The sequence below is a fragment of the Agelaius tricolor genome, unplaced genomic scaffold (assembly GCF_023055355.1).
Source record: "Agelaius tricolor isolate 1412-34295 unplaced genomic scaffold, bAgeTri1.0.p SCAF_7, whole genome shotgun sequence".
NCBI classification, from domain to species: domain Eukaryota; kingdom Metazoa; phylum Chordata; class Aves; order Passeriformes; family Icteridae; genus Agelaius; species Agelaius tricolor.
In genome coordinates, this window is record NW_027269267.1 from 38,218,973 (window position 1) to 38,238,082 (window position 19,110).

Sequence of the window (19,110 nt, forward strand, 5' to 3'; positions counted from 1 at the left end):
ACTAATTAAAAGATAAAAAATATCCCCCGTTTATGGGTTTCTGTTTCTAATAGACAAATACAAAGTATATTTAAATTTCTATTTATTTGTAGATTTTAATGCACTAATTTATGTATTTCATAACAAGATAATTTAATGATTATTTGATTTTTAATTTTATTCTGATGTAGTTCTTATGTTCAATTAAAAATTTAAAGAAAAATTAATAAAGATTAAATTTATAATACTCCTCAAGTATTGTATAATAGGACTATAAAGTTTGGTTACAATTTTGAAAATTAAGGATGTTTCTTTTCAAATAATGCATTTCATATCCATATAAATATAAATTAATCCTTTCAGAATATCCACGCTTATATGGATGAATGTTTCATTCTAAAAAAATGTTTTTCATACTTCTTGATACAGCCCTTAACATATGTGCTTTTCTCTCTCAAATTTGATACTTTAGAGAGAAGCATATTAGTGGCACTGAGTTAGTTACACTGTTAGTGGAACTGTTACACTGAGATTTAATTCAGGAGTTCAATAACATCATTTGTTTGAAGACCTTTCTCTGGGATATGGAGAGGTTTAAAAAGTTCTGTAAGGATAGGGCCATGTTAGAATACACAAAAACAAGATAAACTCAGTTACTTACATTTCAGAGATTTCTGTTAGGTTTGGTGATGGACAAGATGATTTTACCATCAAAAATATATGCATTCAATCAGAAAATTTTTAAATATTCAAGGTATTAATCCTAAATTCTGGTAAAGGGAAAAAGGCTTATTTACACTCACTTAATATTTATTACCAAATACATTTTGTGGAGGGTCTTCCTATATTTTAACGATGCAGCATATAGGCAGGTACAACAATGCTCTATGTTAACTTTCAGAAATTACAGAAGTAAAATACTGTTACTGAAGTTCACCATATGTGCCTTTAAGATTTATAAAAATAGATAACATTTATCTAATCACATACATTTGAAGACAAGGTGTTTGTTAGCAGTGATTCTATTCCTTTAGATGTTAGTTTTGATTAATTACTAAAGGCTTACTTCCTTCCTATGATTCTCCAAACCAACACACTTTAGCAAAATAAAAATGTCAGAATACCAAAGGCACAACAGTCACCATGAACCCAAGATAAAACAAATGGGAACAGATTCAGAAGAAGTCTTTCAATTGGGCTTAAGAATAAGGGCTATTTTTTAAAGAGTAATCTGGAATCTACAGAAAAGGAAGATATAGGAGTGACAACCTGGAAAACAGACAGCTATTCATTAAGGATAAGGCAAAGTAAGACAAGCAATGGAAAATTTTGAAGCATTTGGTGATTTAAAGAAGTTTAATGTAGGAAATGTGATTTAATACCAATGGAGTACAGGGTTGCCACTGTTTTACTGTAGTTGAAATAAATAAAAGGGGTAACAAAGTAAGTACATTATTTAATTTCTATTTTGGATGTATTCATGTGTGCATGCAAATTAGTCTCTGAAGAACCAATATTGATATTGGAATTACAGGTGGGATGGTGAGATCCAAAAAGTGATTTACTAGAAGAAAAAGCCTGTATTCAGACTGGAATGCTTTTCACAACATTGAAGCACTTGTACAAGTGAGTTGTTGCACATTCTGTGTTACATAAATGGACAGAAAAAGCCCAAACAAATAAAACAGCAAATAAAACAGGAAAGGCTTAGAGGCCAGAAAATGAAAAGTTATTGCTTTCTCAAGAAAAAGCAAGGATTCCTCCTAAAAGGTCAGAATTTCTCTTCTTTGGAACTATTCCTTATTGGTAGTAGATCCACCTGGAAGATTTCTTCTAAACTTATAAAAGATGATGTGCCAGAGGAAGGATGTTTCTGAAATTAGTCCAAGTTCAAAACAATTTATACTGCCTTGTACCTGGGAAGGGCTTACAGCCTACTCTAAAAAATACCTGCTAAGACTCAGATGTGAAGTGATAATATGTCAAGCTCCAAACCCAATTATGGCTTATAAATGTCACTAAAAGAAAAGATGTATGCTGATTTAGTTTTAAAAAAATCCACCGCTTAGTAATTTGACATCTTCTGTTTCTACATTTTCCTTTGTAAACATTTTATTTCAATTATTCACCAAGGAAAGATCAGCTCCTAATTTTGTAGGGAATGAATGTTAACACTTTGGAAGGGAAGATCTGAAAATCTCTACAGATCTTATCAGAAAAGATAAAAATAAATGTAAAATATATTATTCAAGATTGTATTTCTTTAATGATGTATGCCAGACAAAGTCATACCTCACTGCATTTGAGAGATTTGGTTGCATTTGGTCTTAGATAGGAAACTCACTGGCAGGAACAATCATTTCTCTGAAATAACTTAGTGTGGCCATAGTACTTTCTCATATCCATTTTTCCTGTTCTCATTTCTAATGACCTCATCTGAATGTAGTTTTTTTCTCTAATCACTTTTCTGCTATGCAGGAGTTTAAAAGTATATTGGTATCTTCTCTTTTGATGTTAAACTGTTAAACTGAACTTAAGAGAGTAATGTGAAGAGGTGAAGGATAGCAGGTTTAGTATCCCTCAAACTTTTCTATTTTAAGCCCTGCACACATACATTGTGGACAAGTATAATTTTATTTTCAACTGAGAAAACTGCACTAAGCACAATACCATTGAAAAGGTCTCTTTAATGATGACACAGAACAAAGTTACAATCCCTGTATTCATTCCTATCACTCTTCAAGCTTTCAAATTAAAAAAAAAAGAAGTATATACATAGTAAAGAGTGTGGAAAATAAGCTAAGATGTTTGTGGAGTAAATAGACAAAATTTTTTGAAGGCGTGTGGTCTAACCCTGGCCAGCAGACACAGCCCCACACAGATCCTAGTTCACCCCTCCCCAGTGGGAGAACAGAGTGAATCAGAAGGGTATATGTGAGAAAACTCATGGATTAAGATAAAAACAGTTTAATAGAAAGAGTGAAAGCCATCGCAAATGCAAAGCAAAACAAGGAGCTCCTTCATCACTTCCCACGAGCAGGCAGGTGTTCAGCCATCTCCAGGAAAGCAGGATTCCATGCAATGGTGTGAAGACAAACACCATCACTCTGAAAGTCACCCCCACTTCCAGCTTCTTGCCCCCCACTCCTTTCATTGCTCAGCATGGCACCAGAAGGGTGTGGGATATTTGGTCACCTGGTTGCAGCTGTTCCAGCTGTGGCTCCTCAGCCCCCAGGGTGACTGGACACTGTGAAAAGCAGGAATGGCCTTGACACTTGATAGCTAGTACATTGCTGTGTTATTAATGTAGGCTTGGTCACAAATCCAAAACACAGCACCTTATAAAGGACTATGAAGAAAATTGATTCTATCCCAGCCCAAAACAGCACAACAGATAACTTGTTTAATTCTGTGCAGGGGAGAGCTGTTAGAAGAAAATAGGCAGTTCTAGCCTGGCTCTTCAGTAGCATCAGTCATACTGACGTCCTTAGCCAAGCTGGATAAAGGGCATCAGAAGCACAGCTTCTCACACTTCAGATGTGAGACAATTCTTTGACCTTGGTTTGCAGAGAATTAAAAATTCTGGTGTACACACATTGCTCATCCATGGGGAGAGAAAGGAAAAGAAAACATGATCTGACAGACTATACCATGTTCCTTAAGATTATTGTTGGCCCTGTGATGACAACTGTGATACAGGAACCTGAGTAGAAGCTAAAAGCATAATTAGCTTTCCTTTCAATCAGCTAGTAAAAGAGAATAATCTATTATCTATTTTTTTCATAATTTTTCTCTTATGTAGTTACATCAGACAACATATGGCCTTAGCTGATTCACATAATTTTAAAATACAGAAAAGGCCACTCTTGTTTTCAGTCTTTGACTGCCTTCTCTTAAAAAATAAATTCCTGTTCAGTGTGGCTCTAATTCATGTGAAAAAGGCATTGTCTTACTTTTATTATAAGGCATCATGCTGTGTGTTTAACTAAGCTGTACAAAGTAAAAAGGATGTATGTTGTTAGCCAATGTATGCTATTGCATATAAGCTGCAAAACCACTACTATAAATAGGACATTAATTTCAGTGTAAAGAATAAAATAATTTCAATACAGTTGATTCAATTAAATCTTTAGTAGTTTATTGATTTTTCTTTTTTTTTACTGGTCCTCATAATTAAAGAATAAGAGTCTGGTAGTTGAAATTCATTTCGTGGAGGAATCAATATTTGATATTAAATGTGTTAAAAAAATAACTTGATTGCTTTTTGCAAAGGAAAGGGTACTCAGATCAAACAAGCCAACAGTTTTCATTCTACATACTGTATGGCTCACCTAAATGCTCTATACATAAAAGAAAAATACGAGATCTGATCATTTTTACAAACCAGTCTCTAACCTCTGAGTATTTTTCATTCTTCATTGCCTCAGAAAAGTATGAAAACAGGAGCAGAAATCCATTAGCTGTTTCTTCAGTTCTTAAACTACTTGGCAAAAAACTGTTTTTTTGTTAATACAGGTTAAGAGAAGGAAGAGAGCAGATATCTGTGTTCTATATTCGCTGAATTCAACAATATGATCAATATAACAACTTTTTAGACCAATATTTACTGAAGCTGGAGATGGCTTGGGAATGGGGGTTCTTGCCCACATATGAATGCATGGTAATATCACAGTATGTAATATCCCCTTCCTCCGTTCTTGCCTTACCTTTACTAATTCTAAAGGTAAACTTGAGAATAGGAATAGATAAAGTAAGGGCTATGACAATGGCTGTATTTCTCTCTGCTCCCAAAGTCTGTTGAAAGGATTAAGGCAGCTGAAGTTATGTCAGCTGTCTCAAATGATCAGCTTCTGGATATTTGCTGCCCTTGTAAAAGGCAGAGCTTCATGAGTCATGGGGTTACAGAAAGATGGCCTTTAATATATTTTTAGCATTGCTTATTGTTGTGAAAGAAATTTGAAAATTTTAAATTATTATGTCAATAAAAGTAGAATAAAGGGAAACAAAATGCATTAAAATATTTAAGAGGAAATTCAAACCTATTCAAAATCCAATTTTTGAGATGTTAATTTTTGCAATGTATATTCAGTGAAACCTTGTTAAAGCAGCATGAGGAATTACTTGTGCATAACACGACAGCACAGAGATTATGCCCAGACCAAAGGAGAGCTAGTAGTTGGCTTCAGATCTATGGGTGAAATGGAAATTTTCTGTGCCAGGAACAGCCAGAGAAGATAGTAGGAAAGCAAAGGATATGGTGAGGAAAATACAGCTAATATACTTCAGAAAAAAGAACCAAGGGACAGAGCACCTTCAAGACAGATGTTCTGAATTACAGGCAAAACAAACAAATCTGCTATTTGCTTCTTACTGTACTCAGGAAAATAATGAGATGTACTTCCATAAATTAAAAACAAAAGAGGTTATGTCAGTGTCAGTTTCTATTCCTTGTGAAAGTGTACACAAACCTGAAGAAAGACTCACTAAATACTTAGATCACAGAAGAAATGAATCGCAGATAATATAAGGAAAATTAACATGTTAATGACTGAAAGTTTTCTGTGATCAAAGATTCATAATTCATGCAAGAAGAGATAATTAGAGAAACTATTTTCTTTAATCTTTTAATATGAGAACAGCCATTCTCAAAATTGACTATTACATAACCTAATTGGCAGTATGCTAAATATAATATTCATTCAAATAATTGATATTTACAGTTTTAAATATTGACTTAATTACTGGATTAAAAAGCTATATACAACCTAAGAATGCACTTACAGGATTTCTTTCAATGCAAAAAAAAATCTAAGGGAAAAGGTATTCTTGGTAAATATTGAACTTTTTAAAACAAACAGCCAAAAAAAAAAAAAAAAGAGAAAGATCAGTCTGGAAAAGCAGCATCCTTCAACACATGATGCCATGAGATATTTCCTCACACAACCTTAATAAAATATGACCATACTTCAGTCCTGTATGAAAACTACCAGTTTAGCTTATTATCAAAATCAGCTCCCAAACACACTACAATTAACTAAAAGTACATTCATGTTGTCTTACTTTCTGTGTCACTATAGGACACAAAAGAACATACGCTCACACCGTTCTCAAGGTGAAAGAGAAAAAAGGGCAGTTTATTTTTTGACTCTAATATTTATAGTTTTCCAAAAGTGACAGTGGATTGGAGGATAACAGTGGCACTTTTCTAATGCCACTGGTTGAACTAACAGTTTATCAACTCTCCTCCTCCTCCATAAAGGAATGCAAAACAATGAGTTATTTACAGAAAGTGTGTGAGAAAGTTCACTACAAGAATGTCAACATCAGAAGGCTTAGAAAATCTTAAAAAACCAGGGTGACATTTCTGCTTTTTATTTCTGTTATATTTTAATAAAATATTAGTATATGTTGAATTTTCATCACCGGGGTTTGGTAGTAGGGGGCCTACAGGGGTGGTCACTGTAAGAAGCTGCCAGAAGCTTCCCCCACGGTCTGACAGGGATAAGGTGAGCTGGTTCCAAGGCAGAGCCCATCAGTGACAGGGCTAGTACCTCTGGGAAAACGTAATTTAAAAAGGGTGATAAAACCCCACTGCAATAGCAGCCAGAGAGAAGAGGGAGAATATCTGAGAGGAACAGCCCTGCAGACACCAAGTTCAGGGCAGAAGGGTGGGCAGGATGTGCTCTGTGTGCTGGAGCAGAGATTCCCCTGCTGCACGCCACAGTGCAGACCCTGTGAGCCAGGCTGTGCCCCTGCAGCCTCTGGAGTCCATGGTGGAACAGCAGATATCCACTGGCAGCACATGGAAGACCCCACAGAACAGATGGATACCTAAAGGAGGGGATGTCCTGGCAGGACCTGTGGCCCCATGGAGAAAGGAGCCCCTTTGGAGAAGGTTTACTGGCAGGACTTGTGATCCCCTGGGGGATCCATGCTGGAGCAGTCTGTTCCTGAAGGAATACAGCCCATGGAAGAGACCCATGCATGGAGGGCAGCAGGGGAAGTCTGTGAGCAGGGGCAGAGACATGCTGAATTGATCACAACCTCCATTCCTGGTCCCCCTGCATTGCTGGGGAAAGGAGAGGTAGAGAAAATAAGGAATGAAGTTGAGCCCAGGCATAAGGGAGGAGTGGGAGCGGGGGTTGGTGTTTTAAAGGTTGGGTTCATTTCTTATGACCCTATTCTGATTTCATTGGTATTAAATTTTAATAGTATCTCCAAGTCAAGTCCATTTTGCCCCTGATGGTAATCAGTGAGTGACCTATCCCTGTCCTTATCTCACCCTACAAGACTTTCCTTTTATTTTCTCTCTCCTATTCTGATAAGGAGAAAAATAGTAGAATGAATTTGGTGGGCACATGGCATCCAGGCACAGTCAACTCACTACATAGTGAAATTTAGATTATTTCATAAAAAGGAATATTCAGAAGTGGTCCATCAAAGTCTGTAATTTTAATTACTTTCAACATTTTATAATAATATTTATCAGTGATGTTTTCCAAAAAAGAGATGTGGGCACAGCTGTGACTAAACGCTTCATCACAAATTATTTTGGATCCATCATACTTTTCTAAAGATAAAGATGAATTCAATGCATCAAAACAGGAATAAGCAGTTTGTTGCTGCAACACTGATGTGCACACTAACATAATATTCACTGCCTATATCACTGGCCCTACCTATGAGTCATCAAAAAAAAATTCTCTATTGCATACTAAATGCCTCAGCCACACTGTGCTTTGTCTCTCACCTAATATTTGGTGCCTCTGAATAATGCATGTGAACATCAGTAAACATGAAACCCAGGGACTGTGGTAAAAATTGAGTTAGTTTCTGCTAAAATCAAAATATCAAAATTAGGTTTTATGTGGGTTCTATTTAATTCCAAATATACCTTTATTCACAGTTATTTTTAGCTGTATTTAGGGTAGAATAAATTCTATTTCCCAGATAAAATTGTTGTAATTACTGGTGAAAATACCATACATTTGTAACAGATGGGATACACATTTTATGTACTTTACCTTTGCCAAAAATGCACTCTGCTGATGCATTTAACATGCACTTTCACCTTTTAATTATACAACTATAAGTTAAAAATATAAGTACTCAACCTTATGGGTGTATTTTAGTATTCACAAAACAAAAAGATGCAAAGATGAGTTGCTATGGAGAGGTAATGAAGAAAGTTTTACAATGATACTAAGCAAAACAAAAAGTCTCAAAGTGTAATTACTATATAACATTTTATTGGTGGGTCCAGTAAGAACTCTTATGTTCAGTGCCTAGGACTGACCATTTTCTGTTATTAGACCAATTTCATAGGTTGTATTCAAGTAATTTGATTTTTTCAGCAAAAACTTTTGATAGATGTTTAATCAAAAATTACAATAGGCAGGTAAGCGAGTTGCTGTTTTTCCTCATAGTAATCGACTCTTCAATAATCTGTCACTTGACTAAATATCCTTTCCCATTCCTCCCTACATATTTCTCCAGAATTTTGAAAGAAAGGACAGAATGATCAGCTAGTGTTTCATGAAGATAGTTGAGAAAGCATAAACTTCAGTGTAAAAGACATCCCAAATTTCCCCACCACCTGGTGGAGCTCAATGTGCCTTTCAAAGCCACAGCACAGAGATCAGGCTTTTAGTCTGTATGGAAACTGATGAATTCTGATAACAAATTCTGTTGGTTCACTAAAGAGATGATTTCTAACAGAGGAGCTACTGAGTGCACTGAACAGGCTGAATAGATGTGCTGGGTGTGAAAACAAACCACGTTTGACCATTAGACAAAAGGAAGTCATTAAACATGGGTGTTTGGGATTTTAGAAAAGCTTTTGATACTATCTCTCCCAGCATTTTTATGAATAAAATGTCCAGCATACAGCTAGACATGCATGCAATATGATGGGTGAACAACTTGCTGAAGGGTCAGGTTCAAAGACTTATAGTAAATGAGGTAACACCTCTCTAGTGGCCAATCACTAGAACTGAAAAATCCTAAGTTCTGGATGAGAGACCTGCTTGATCTCAAGACATGAGGTCTTTAAATATTAACTGAAAAAAGAGAATATTGATAATACATGGCATAAAATTTGCATTGTGCAGTGCTTGTGAGTAATTTTTCCACCTTTTGTGGCAGAAAAACCTGCATAACTGAATTCCACAGCAGCGTTCTGATTGTTCATTTGATGACACTCACATTTGACAGTGGATTGCAGTGTCCCACTGGAAAACTTAAGTGCACACACACTTTGCTTGCTTTCTTATGTAGGCACCCTGAGGACAAACAATTAATTAATAGAGAGCTTGTTCAAAGGAAGTGCTTTTAAAGTGCTTCTTCCTATTGTAATTCTTTATAGATTATCAATTTGAACCTTTTTTGACCATCATAGCGTTGCACAGTAATCTTCCTTCCTCTTCTCCTCTGTCACCAGCAAGTAGCACAGCTTTCAAAAGGTAAAATGTTTAAATTGTTCCTAAAAGATAAATAAATCAAAATAAAATAAAGCATCCTTTTAGGTAGACCTTTTGGGGAAATATTTTCTGGCTGCCCTGTTTCTTTATCACCTAGGGGAAAACCTAGTTTCTAAAGCTAGTGATGGACTGCCCACTCTGAGAATTTTTAAAGTATAAAAAAAAAAGGGAAAAAAAATAGTTCCATGACACTGAAGTAGATAGATGATCTCAAACCTCTCTGCGATTAACTGGATACAGAAGAAAATGAAATAGCAACCTAAGAACACTATTTTTTCAAAGTGATTTATATGTTATATTAAACAGCAGGAAAATCCTTCCTAGAAAAATCCTTTGGAGAAAGAACATGTACTCCTATTAGTGTTTGGTACACTGCTGCAACACATAAATAGCCAAGGCAGCAAATACAGGACTAGGATTGCAGTTTATGAAATTATGCCATAAAATAACTATTTCCTTTAATTCCCAATCTGTAGTTGTTTTTATTTATTTTTTTAAATAAATAAATATTGCAGAATCTCATTCTCTCACCAGATTAAGACCCTGTACTTTTAGGATACTCACAGTAATACTTTCTCAGGTGCAATCAATCAGATGCTGTATCTGATAATATTCATGTTCTCCCCTGTCATCAGTCTTTACTGTTTGTAAGCGAGTGCTACAGTGGCATCTTCTGGCATACAGAAGAATTAATTGCCTTCTTGCTGTGAAAGAACGCTGCTATTTAAAAAGGTAAGTTAAGAAACAAGACTGAAGAACTGAAATGAAAAGCACCTGCTGTTCTTCAATTATTCTGTTTAGAGCAATTGAAATAGTAATGAATGGTGAGAAATTAAAATCCACTTCCTTGCTAAGTGGCCGTTTGGACACAGAGTTTATGTGTGAGTCAACTGTTCCTAAGGCTATTAGTATCCTACATAATGACTTATAATATGTCAGTTGACATAAAATGACAAATGGTAGTTAATTAGAAAAAAGGAGCAATAAAAAAGGAAGAAAAAAGGCAATAGATAGCACTAACTAGAAGAGAAATAAAATCTGATGGTTCTCTTTTTGAATCCATAGCTAAACACTTTCTTTTACATTTTATGACTTACATTTCTTTGAAATTGCTACACAGTAAAATAAATTAATGTTTATGGATTTGGGGATGATGAGAGTTGTTAATGAACTGAATATTACATTTGAAATTTTACTAGAAAACTACTTTATAACTTCATAAAAATGTTACTGAGCTCACAGCTTTTAATCAGTATCTCTTTAATTATATATTATATTTTCCTTTTCTGTGATATATTCTATGTCGTTATGCATCACATGTCTTGCTAAGTGCATTCAAATAAGAAGTGAATCTTGAGAAGCAGAAGCAGCAACTTCCTCAGTCTACTCATAAGAGCCTGAAGGTCACACAGGTTCTGAACACAGGTCATGAGAAGTTACATTTTTTCTACTCTCTGTTGAATTTTTCCCTTCTTTGTGGAAGTTGTTAACACCAGTATCAGATTATCAATCGCAGGGCTATTTTTCACAATGGAAAGCTACTGGGATTTTGGTAGTTAGTGACGGTCTCAAAAGACCTAATCCTGACTCTATCAAAACACTTGGTACAGGAGCACGAGCAGCTGAAGTCCTGACTGTGCATAAGCAGATCTACAAGCAAATACTTGGTAACTTAGAAAAAATAACAGATCTTGACCCTTGACAGGCCAAACCACTGCATTTGTGTGCAGCTCTCAGCTGAGTCCACAGGACTGGCTAGAGAGCTCATGGCTCATGACCACAGCCAGTGATTAACCACAGCCTGTCCCATTGGCCCTACTTCCAAAGGTGATTCCCTCTTGGTGAATACAGGGCTCCCTGTTTTATCTGACACACCAGTGCCCAGAGTGCAGTTGCACTGGCTGTGTGTGTAGGGGGATAGAATATAAGTAAATAAAGGTAGTATAGAAAGTAATCTTACCCCCTAAAGAGTTGCAGCTGGGTTAATTATTAAAGATTAGGAACAGGCCTGATTTTAACAGGCCACAGCTGTAGCTGATAATAAGAAGAGTGTTATAGAAGAGTGGATTGGTTGGTTGGGGGCAACTGGAGTCAGTTGGCTATTACAAGAAGAAGGAAGAGTCAGTGCTTAGAGGAGGTGCCTATGAGAAACATCAAGGTGGTATGAAACTCTAGCAATACAGACCCTTTGCAATACAATGACAATAGAACTCTTGTAATATAATGACAACATGTGTGTGCCCCAGTGGGGGCTGTAGGGGTGGCATCTGTGAGGAGAGACTGGGACGCCTTATGCCTGACACAAGCATTTGCAGCAGGATTCTGTAGATCCATTCAGGGCACAGCTTAACCCCACCAGTCAGGACTGTGTTGGGCAGGGAAAATGTATTTTAAAAAGGGCAAAATTCTGCTTATTGCTGAGAAGGAGGAGGTGAACATGGTGGAAGTGAGAGAAACTAAGAGGAACAACCTTCTGAATACCAAGGTGAGAGAAGGAGAGGGAAGAGGTGCTTCAGGCGCCACAGCAGAGACTCCCCTGCAGCACCTAGAGAGAAGCTGGTTACCACACTGCAGCCTGAGGAGGACTTCGTGTTGGAGCAGTCGATGTGACCTGAAGGAAGCTGCAGCTTTTGGAGAGAACCCATACTGGCACAGTGTTGTCATCTTATTGCAAAGCTCCCATACCTTCTCAGTGTTGTCTTGTGGGTAGCTCCTCACAGCACTGACTACTTTTTCTTCGCAGCACAGCCAAAAAAGCTCCACCAGCTAACCCACTCTTTTTTAACACTCATCCTCACTGGACACAGCTGTGGCCTGTTATGGGCAGGCCTCTTCTTAATCTTTGGTAATTAGTACAGCTGCAACTCCTCAGGGGTGATTCTACCTTCTGCACTATCTTTATTTTCTTATATTCCATCTCCCCACAGCATAGGGAAGAAAATGTGAGGAGAAAAGGCTGCAGAAAGGAGCTGTTATGAACAGGCTGCAATCAATCCCTTTTCACTGTCACCCCCTGCAACACCCAGTGTCAGAAGGAGGCAAAGGAGCTGGGAATTAAGCAGTAACATAGTTTGAAAAGAAGTGGGTGATGGGGGTGAAGCTCTTTGGTTTTTACCATCTGACTCTATTTTAATTGGCAAGAAATTAACTTTCTTCCAGTTGAGTCTTTTTATTTTTGGGATGTTAATGGGTAAGTGATCTTTCTGATTTTATCCTGACACAAGAAAGCTTTTGTCTTATCACTCTATTTTTTTATCATTTGTTGAGGACAGGGAGTTAAAGAATAGCTGAGTAGCTATCTGGCAATCAACCAAATCAGCCCTGCACATCTATATTAATATATAGCAGAAGCACATTCAGTTTGCTTGAAGTTTTAGTCTGTATTAAAGAGCATCATTTGTGGTTCAGCTATAGTGGCTAGAAGAGTTACATCTCCAGAGGATGGGCAAGGTGGGCAGCACAGACCACCTTCTCAGCTAAATTAATTTGCAAATGATAGTCCATACTCTTAGTTTGCCTGTATTTGAAGTGTGTATGGGTGTCTTATATGTCTAAGTCTTGGAACTACCAGAGAGAAGCAAATTGTAACCTGGAAACAAACTTATTCAAATTCCTTATTATCATTCAGTTCATTTAAATAAATGAGTAGGCATTTTCAGTTGTTGAAAAGCAAAATACCTGATGTGCACTTTTATGTAGCAAACCCTTAACAAACAATAAATGTTTTAATAAATCCCAAGGTCTTCTGCAAGTCATAACATATGATCAATATTTTTGTCTATAACATTTTAATGAACAATTTTATTAGGAAATACCTAATAGTTCCTTTTTTTTCCCTAATGACTGTGTTTATATATGTAAGGCAACAACACAATATGTAGTAAATCATTATTTTGCAGCTATTTAGTTCATATGTAGCTACTTCCTTTTAGAACAACTCCCACATTCTGGTTTTCCTCCCTGACATTTCAGAAATAGGTTTTTTTTAACAGCTAGCTGTCTCCACTCTAGCAACTGACATATTTTGCAAATGTCACTGTTACAATCCATAAGATTCTCTTAAGAATATTATACTTTCTACATCACTATCAGCTGTGCAAGTGCCATAAACCGTGTTTCTCACATCCCATAGGATTTACTCTTTAGCCTCAGAGATGCAGACTTACATATATGAGCATTTCTACTTTAGACTGTGAACACTGGGGAAAAAAATGAAAAATGGTGGAAGAGACATGGTAAATGTAGTGTACAAGCACCTTTCTGCATTTCTCTCTTACATCCTCCTCTGTATTCAGACTTGTTCTCATTCAGACGTCTCAATCAAACATTTTCCCCAAAAATCCTCTTTGGTATTTTCTTATTCTTAGACATTTTATTTCATCTTATCCCTGTTCTCAAGGCTACATTTTTGCTTCTCCAGGCTGGGTCTCAGATATTTTGGCCCTGAATTAAAATGACATTGATTGAACTATGTCCATAGGGCATTAGTGATAATAAAATGAAAATAAGGGTTTCATGTCCTTTCTAGAAATCTGACCTATCTTTCCGTATGGTCTCTCCATATTTATAACAAGCCCAAATCTTATGCCTGTATGAGAAATGTAGCAGCTACTCAGGAGGCCCTGAATTCAGTTTGTGCTGTAAAAGCATTTATCTGGGGATGACTACAGGCAGCATGAACTTGAGAAAGGAATTGAAATGGGAGAAAAGATCCATGTTTCAGAGATGTAATGGGCTTGACATAAAAAATGCTAGTGACTACATGGTTCCACAAAGGATGCTTTGATGAAGTCTGTGGCTGTTGAGCTGTGGTGTAACCTTCTCTTTCAGCATATCACAATGAAGCAGGAGATTTTTCCCTTCCTTAAGCACATTTACTGGCCTTGGGAAGTGTCTGCTTAATGGGGCTCTAAATAGGGAAATAACTAAAGTTAAGCATGTCTAACCTTACTGCTACTGGCCAATATCTGGGAAAGTTGTTCTTGTTAGCCAACCTGTGAAAACCCAACAACTGGGATTTATGTCCAGTTTAAATTATCTAAATGTAGGAATCTAGAGTAATCAATCTGAGCTAGCTTCTGCCATAGGGACTGGAAAAAGAGTTCATACAGTCAAAATAAACCAGTGACGACATACAGAAATGATCTGCTGAAATGACAGCCTGTCTAAGCAACAGAGTCCCACCTCTCCAATTAGGTATCTGCTACAGTGTTTTGCCTTGCAAAATCTTTTCCACACAGCCTTGCAAAAACCTTTTCCATACATTTAATTCTGGAAACTTAATATCAGTACTAGTGCCTATTATCAGACTACTTGTAGAAATGAGACATCACAATCCTGAACAGGACTGGAATTTTACCTCACCGCTTCCCTTCAAAAGAACAAAACAAAAAGAAAAGTCCACTTGCTGTCCTCCAGATACATTTTACAGAATACAGGTCACAACTGAGTATTTTGTAGTTTCACTCTTTTTTAGGGAACTTCTGATGATTTATATGTGTGTGTATATGTATACATGTATATGTTCACACAAGTTTTGCAGATCTTAAGATCTAGCTCTTTCTTAGGCTTGTATCTCTCTTACATTGTTTCTTGGGAAAAAAAAAAGATAGTGCTAAGTTTCTGTAGCAAACAAAAATTAATTGATTCTCTTTTATTTAAAAGTTAGCAAATGGTTTGAGCATGAATTACTGAGAAGTAGATTAGTCAAGGCATTGGAGTTATAATCATTAATAGTGCAAGACACAAATATGAAACAAATCTAATTTAAGTCTCTGCACAGGTTGCAAAGGGAACTCTCAGGAGATCACACACACTTTGATTTTCTAAAAGAATATAATAAAGCCTGGAGATACATGACAGGCCGAAGAGCTACCTTTGACTATAAATCACCTTTGAGTAAATCCAAGTGTGACATTTATCATGGTTACAGTCTGTTTAAGATATAGAAAGATATCAGTCTGAAATCATTCACAACTTTGAAAAAGGACAGATTCTTTCATAAGTAGATTTTAAAAGTGTTTTACAATTCCTTTTTGATTCAGTGAAGTAATTTCTTATTTATGTAATGGCTATGAAAGTTTTGTGTTGTATTTTTACATTTACTTTTGTGTTCAAAATCTAAAAGGAGAAAGAGGTAAAAAAGATACCAAGACAGTTTGATAACAAAACACACCATGGGATTTACAGACATTCCCAATTGTTTTTTCACCACTAGTCATTTTCTACATCACAGATGATGGAGAACAGGAATGATTTCTTCTCCCAGCAAACTAGAGCTTTGAGACAACATGAATTCCATTTTGCAGATCGTATTAGTTATATTCAGAAGTACCCCTCTATTTTTTATTGCAAGAAGTCATTAGTGATGCTGACAATAAGACTGTGAAGTACATTTAAAGATATTTAACCCTTATCTAAAAATAAAATTCAATATTGAATCAGAACCAGAGTGAATGCAAAAGAACCTAACTTTGGGAAGGCATTTTCTAACTTGAGATATCTGTACTTAAGGTACTGAAGCTTGTCCTTTTACAGTCAGTTGAGAGAAATAAGGATTGTAGGGCACAATTCTCATCTTAACAGACATGCTTAATGTAGGCCTAATGAATTGTGCCCTCATGTGCTTACTCATTTTCAGTGATATCTGTTAATTTCTTTACAGTGATTATAAAAGAAGTCTGAATTTTTTAGCTCATGACAAAAAATCCTGTCTCTGTATCTATCATTATTAAAGTAGGATTGCATACTAAGGAAAAAAATGAAATACACAGTAGGCTATAGCTGCCTCCAATATTCATGTTTATATTTTGGATGGTAACAGGTAGCATTTTTACTGTAAACTTGAAGTAGTTAATCTGATCATGTAAAGGAATCGTTACTAGAATATGATAATAGTTTCAAACTACAGAGATTAGCTTTATATATTCTCTTACTCAAATAAATAAAAACAGTTAATTTCTACAAAAAGAAAAAAAAAAAGGGCAACTCATTTTGAGACTTTTGGTCAGTAGAGTAGAAGTAAACTGGAAGAGTAAAAGAATCATCCATAGTGGATAGTAAAAGCTGTCACAGATATTATGAGAAATGGAACATCAAGAGCGAGATGCTGCTCTTCCCCTACTTCTGCCAAAAAAAATTAAAACATGGACAGATTTAGAAAGAACACTTCAAAATTACGAAGGATTTCTTATAGAAACATCTCCTAGGTGCAGTGAAATCAGTCATAAGGATATGGAGATGAAAGTGACTATTCAGAAGGTCTGTTCTTTAAAAATGCATTGACTTTTGAGGGTGTATTTGAAGTAAAAACTCTCACATCTTTGAGGATTAGACATTACTACTTAGAGAAAGGGATTGATTTAAAATACAATTAATTAAAAGGAATGCATTTTTGCAGCAAAATACCTGCTCTTTTTTTTTTTTGCATAAAGGAAAACATTATAAATTCTCATCCACTGAATTAATGGAAGTATTTGATAAAACAGTAAAGGTGGTTAGAATACAGGGATCAAGAGTTATAAAAAATTTTTCTCTTCATATCCTTCATACATTATTATGAAACACATTTCAAAGAACACATTAACAAATAATGAATATTTATTTATTTATTGAATTACAATCAATGACTAATCAGAAATTATTAAGATCTAATAGTGAAATTGGTTCAATTAAATGTTACATGCATTAAAAGGCTCCACATTTCTGCTAACTTCAGAAGTAGTGGTATTATTAGAAGGTAATGCCTTTAAAAATACAATTAGAAATTTTTAACTCCATCTAAACTTATTATGTGGTCTATCTGGAAAATACAAACTCATATGAAGTCAGTGAAATTATGCCTACTCAGAATAAAGTCAATCAGAACTAATTTCAAACCTAACAAATTGGCCTTATTATTTTATAATTAACCATACTTTGCATAAATTGCAGTGTATTTTGACTTGATTTTGCATATATCAGATGCACATGCAAAAATAAATAGTCTCTAACCTAATATAGAATAGATAAGGAACTTTATTGTCTAGTATGGAAAAAAAAATGGTACACTTATTTTTTTAAGAGTTGTTCCCTTGATGAAATTCTCAAAGTTCTTCTCTGTTAACAGGATGAATCATAAAATTTTAGAAGTTTTTTTAGGAAAAAAAATCTAAGTTCAGGTCAGACATTGGTGAAGTGGTCATTCTGATTTTAGACTATCTGCCAGCTGAATGGCTTTAACCATAGCTGGAGAAACTTAGCCTGATTATTATCTCTTACTCTATCCAAATGACTAAATCTTTGCCCCAGAGAGACACTTACAGTAGGTAAAGGTGGGAAACAATGTACTTTGGATAGCATGCTGCTTTTTTAAGGATTAGCCTCAAATGGTTTGCCACAGGCTCATTTCAGGGGATTGGATTAGTAAATAACACAAATTCTATGGTATCACATAAACCATTTGCATTTATAGTCCCATTTTTATTCTGTGTTTGTGGAATGGATATGGTTAACCATTTCTTGCTTAGCTAGAAGAAGTGGCATTTAGTGATTGTTCTTGATGCATTTTAAAGAATTCAATGTCAGCTTTTTTTAACCTTACAAACCTATACCCAAAAGGTCTGTTTGTATTGCCCATCTCAAAATTTTATTCCTAGCTGGCGATTTGTGTTTGAGATATGTCTGAAAGATCCTTGTAGAGGAGGAGTAGGAAATGGGGGAACTCACAAAACAATCCACCCCATTTTGAAAGAGGGAATACAGCCTGGCCTCATGTAGGGCAAAAACTTCCACACAGAAGGTGTTTTTACTCTCCACCTTTCTTAACAGTACCATTCAGAATTAAATCTTGTAGTCCACAGTAGGAAACTTGACATTCACTGTCAGGTCAATTTAAGCAAAGACTGTATCTGTACTTGGCTTTCTTTACCTCTGTAATTGCTTCTGTGCTTTTTGGCATAAAATTTAGGTGAAATAAGGAAATGGTGTATTAATTCTTCAATCAAGTTACTTACAAAGTATGTAACTTGTTGATTGAAAGCTTTGAAGTGTTTACATATCTGGAAGACTGATCACAAGAATTTGGGGCTTTTTCCCCTCTCTCTATCCAAGAAAATAGCCTGAAGGATGTCCACGCTGGTGAAAAGTGAGAAGAAAATGCATAAATCCACACAGAGGAGTTCATTGGAGCCTTAGTGTTCTCCAGGCTGATAAATTACTCTTTTATTAATCCATTACCACATAAAGTGTCTATCTCCACAAAGATATCAACTTTATTCTGATGTATAGCATACCAGTTCAGATGATACACAACCTGCATGATACCTTGACCACACAATACCATCTTATTTCCCTGATATTTCCAAAAAGGAGCTCTTGAAGAGTTATAATCTTTATATTTAAATATAGTATTTTAAATATCATTTTTGTCCTTTTTTTTCCCTCTCTTCACAGGAGAATCCAGAGCAGAGAAGAACATGCTGGAGTATATCTTCTGTCCTCAAGTTTGGGAGGCATAAAGCAGTAGGCAGGAAGTGGATTTTGGAAGTTTTTAAAAACTAGTAATAAGTAATAAACCAGAATTTGTTGAACAGGCAGGGGCTGTACAGTAGCACTTTTGTAAGAGTGGCACTGGCTACTTTGATTCTACTGCTTTGGAAATAAAAAAAGCTAC

At 35.8% G+C, this 19,110-nt stretch overlaps 1 protein-coding gene across 10 annotated transcripts in view; it reads right to left on the reverse strand.

Moving 5' to 3' along the window:
- Positions 1–19,110, reverse strand: part of GPC5 (glypican 5) — a 602,268-nt gene that overhangs the window by 259,469 nt on the left and 323,689 nt on the right. Inside the window, exon 8 of one of the 10 annotated variants that reach the window (XM_071430984.1) lies at positions 9,184–9,260. The exons of the other annotated variants lie outside the window; for them this stretch is intronic. Coding sequence (XP_071287085.1) covers positions 9,184–9,260 — 77 coding nt within the window. The remainder of the gene's footprint in view (positions 1–9,183; positions 9,261–19,110) is intronic. 10 annotated transcript variants of the gene reach the window in all.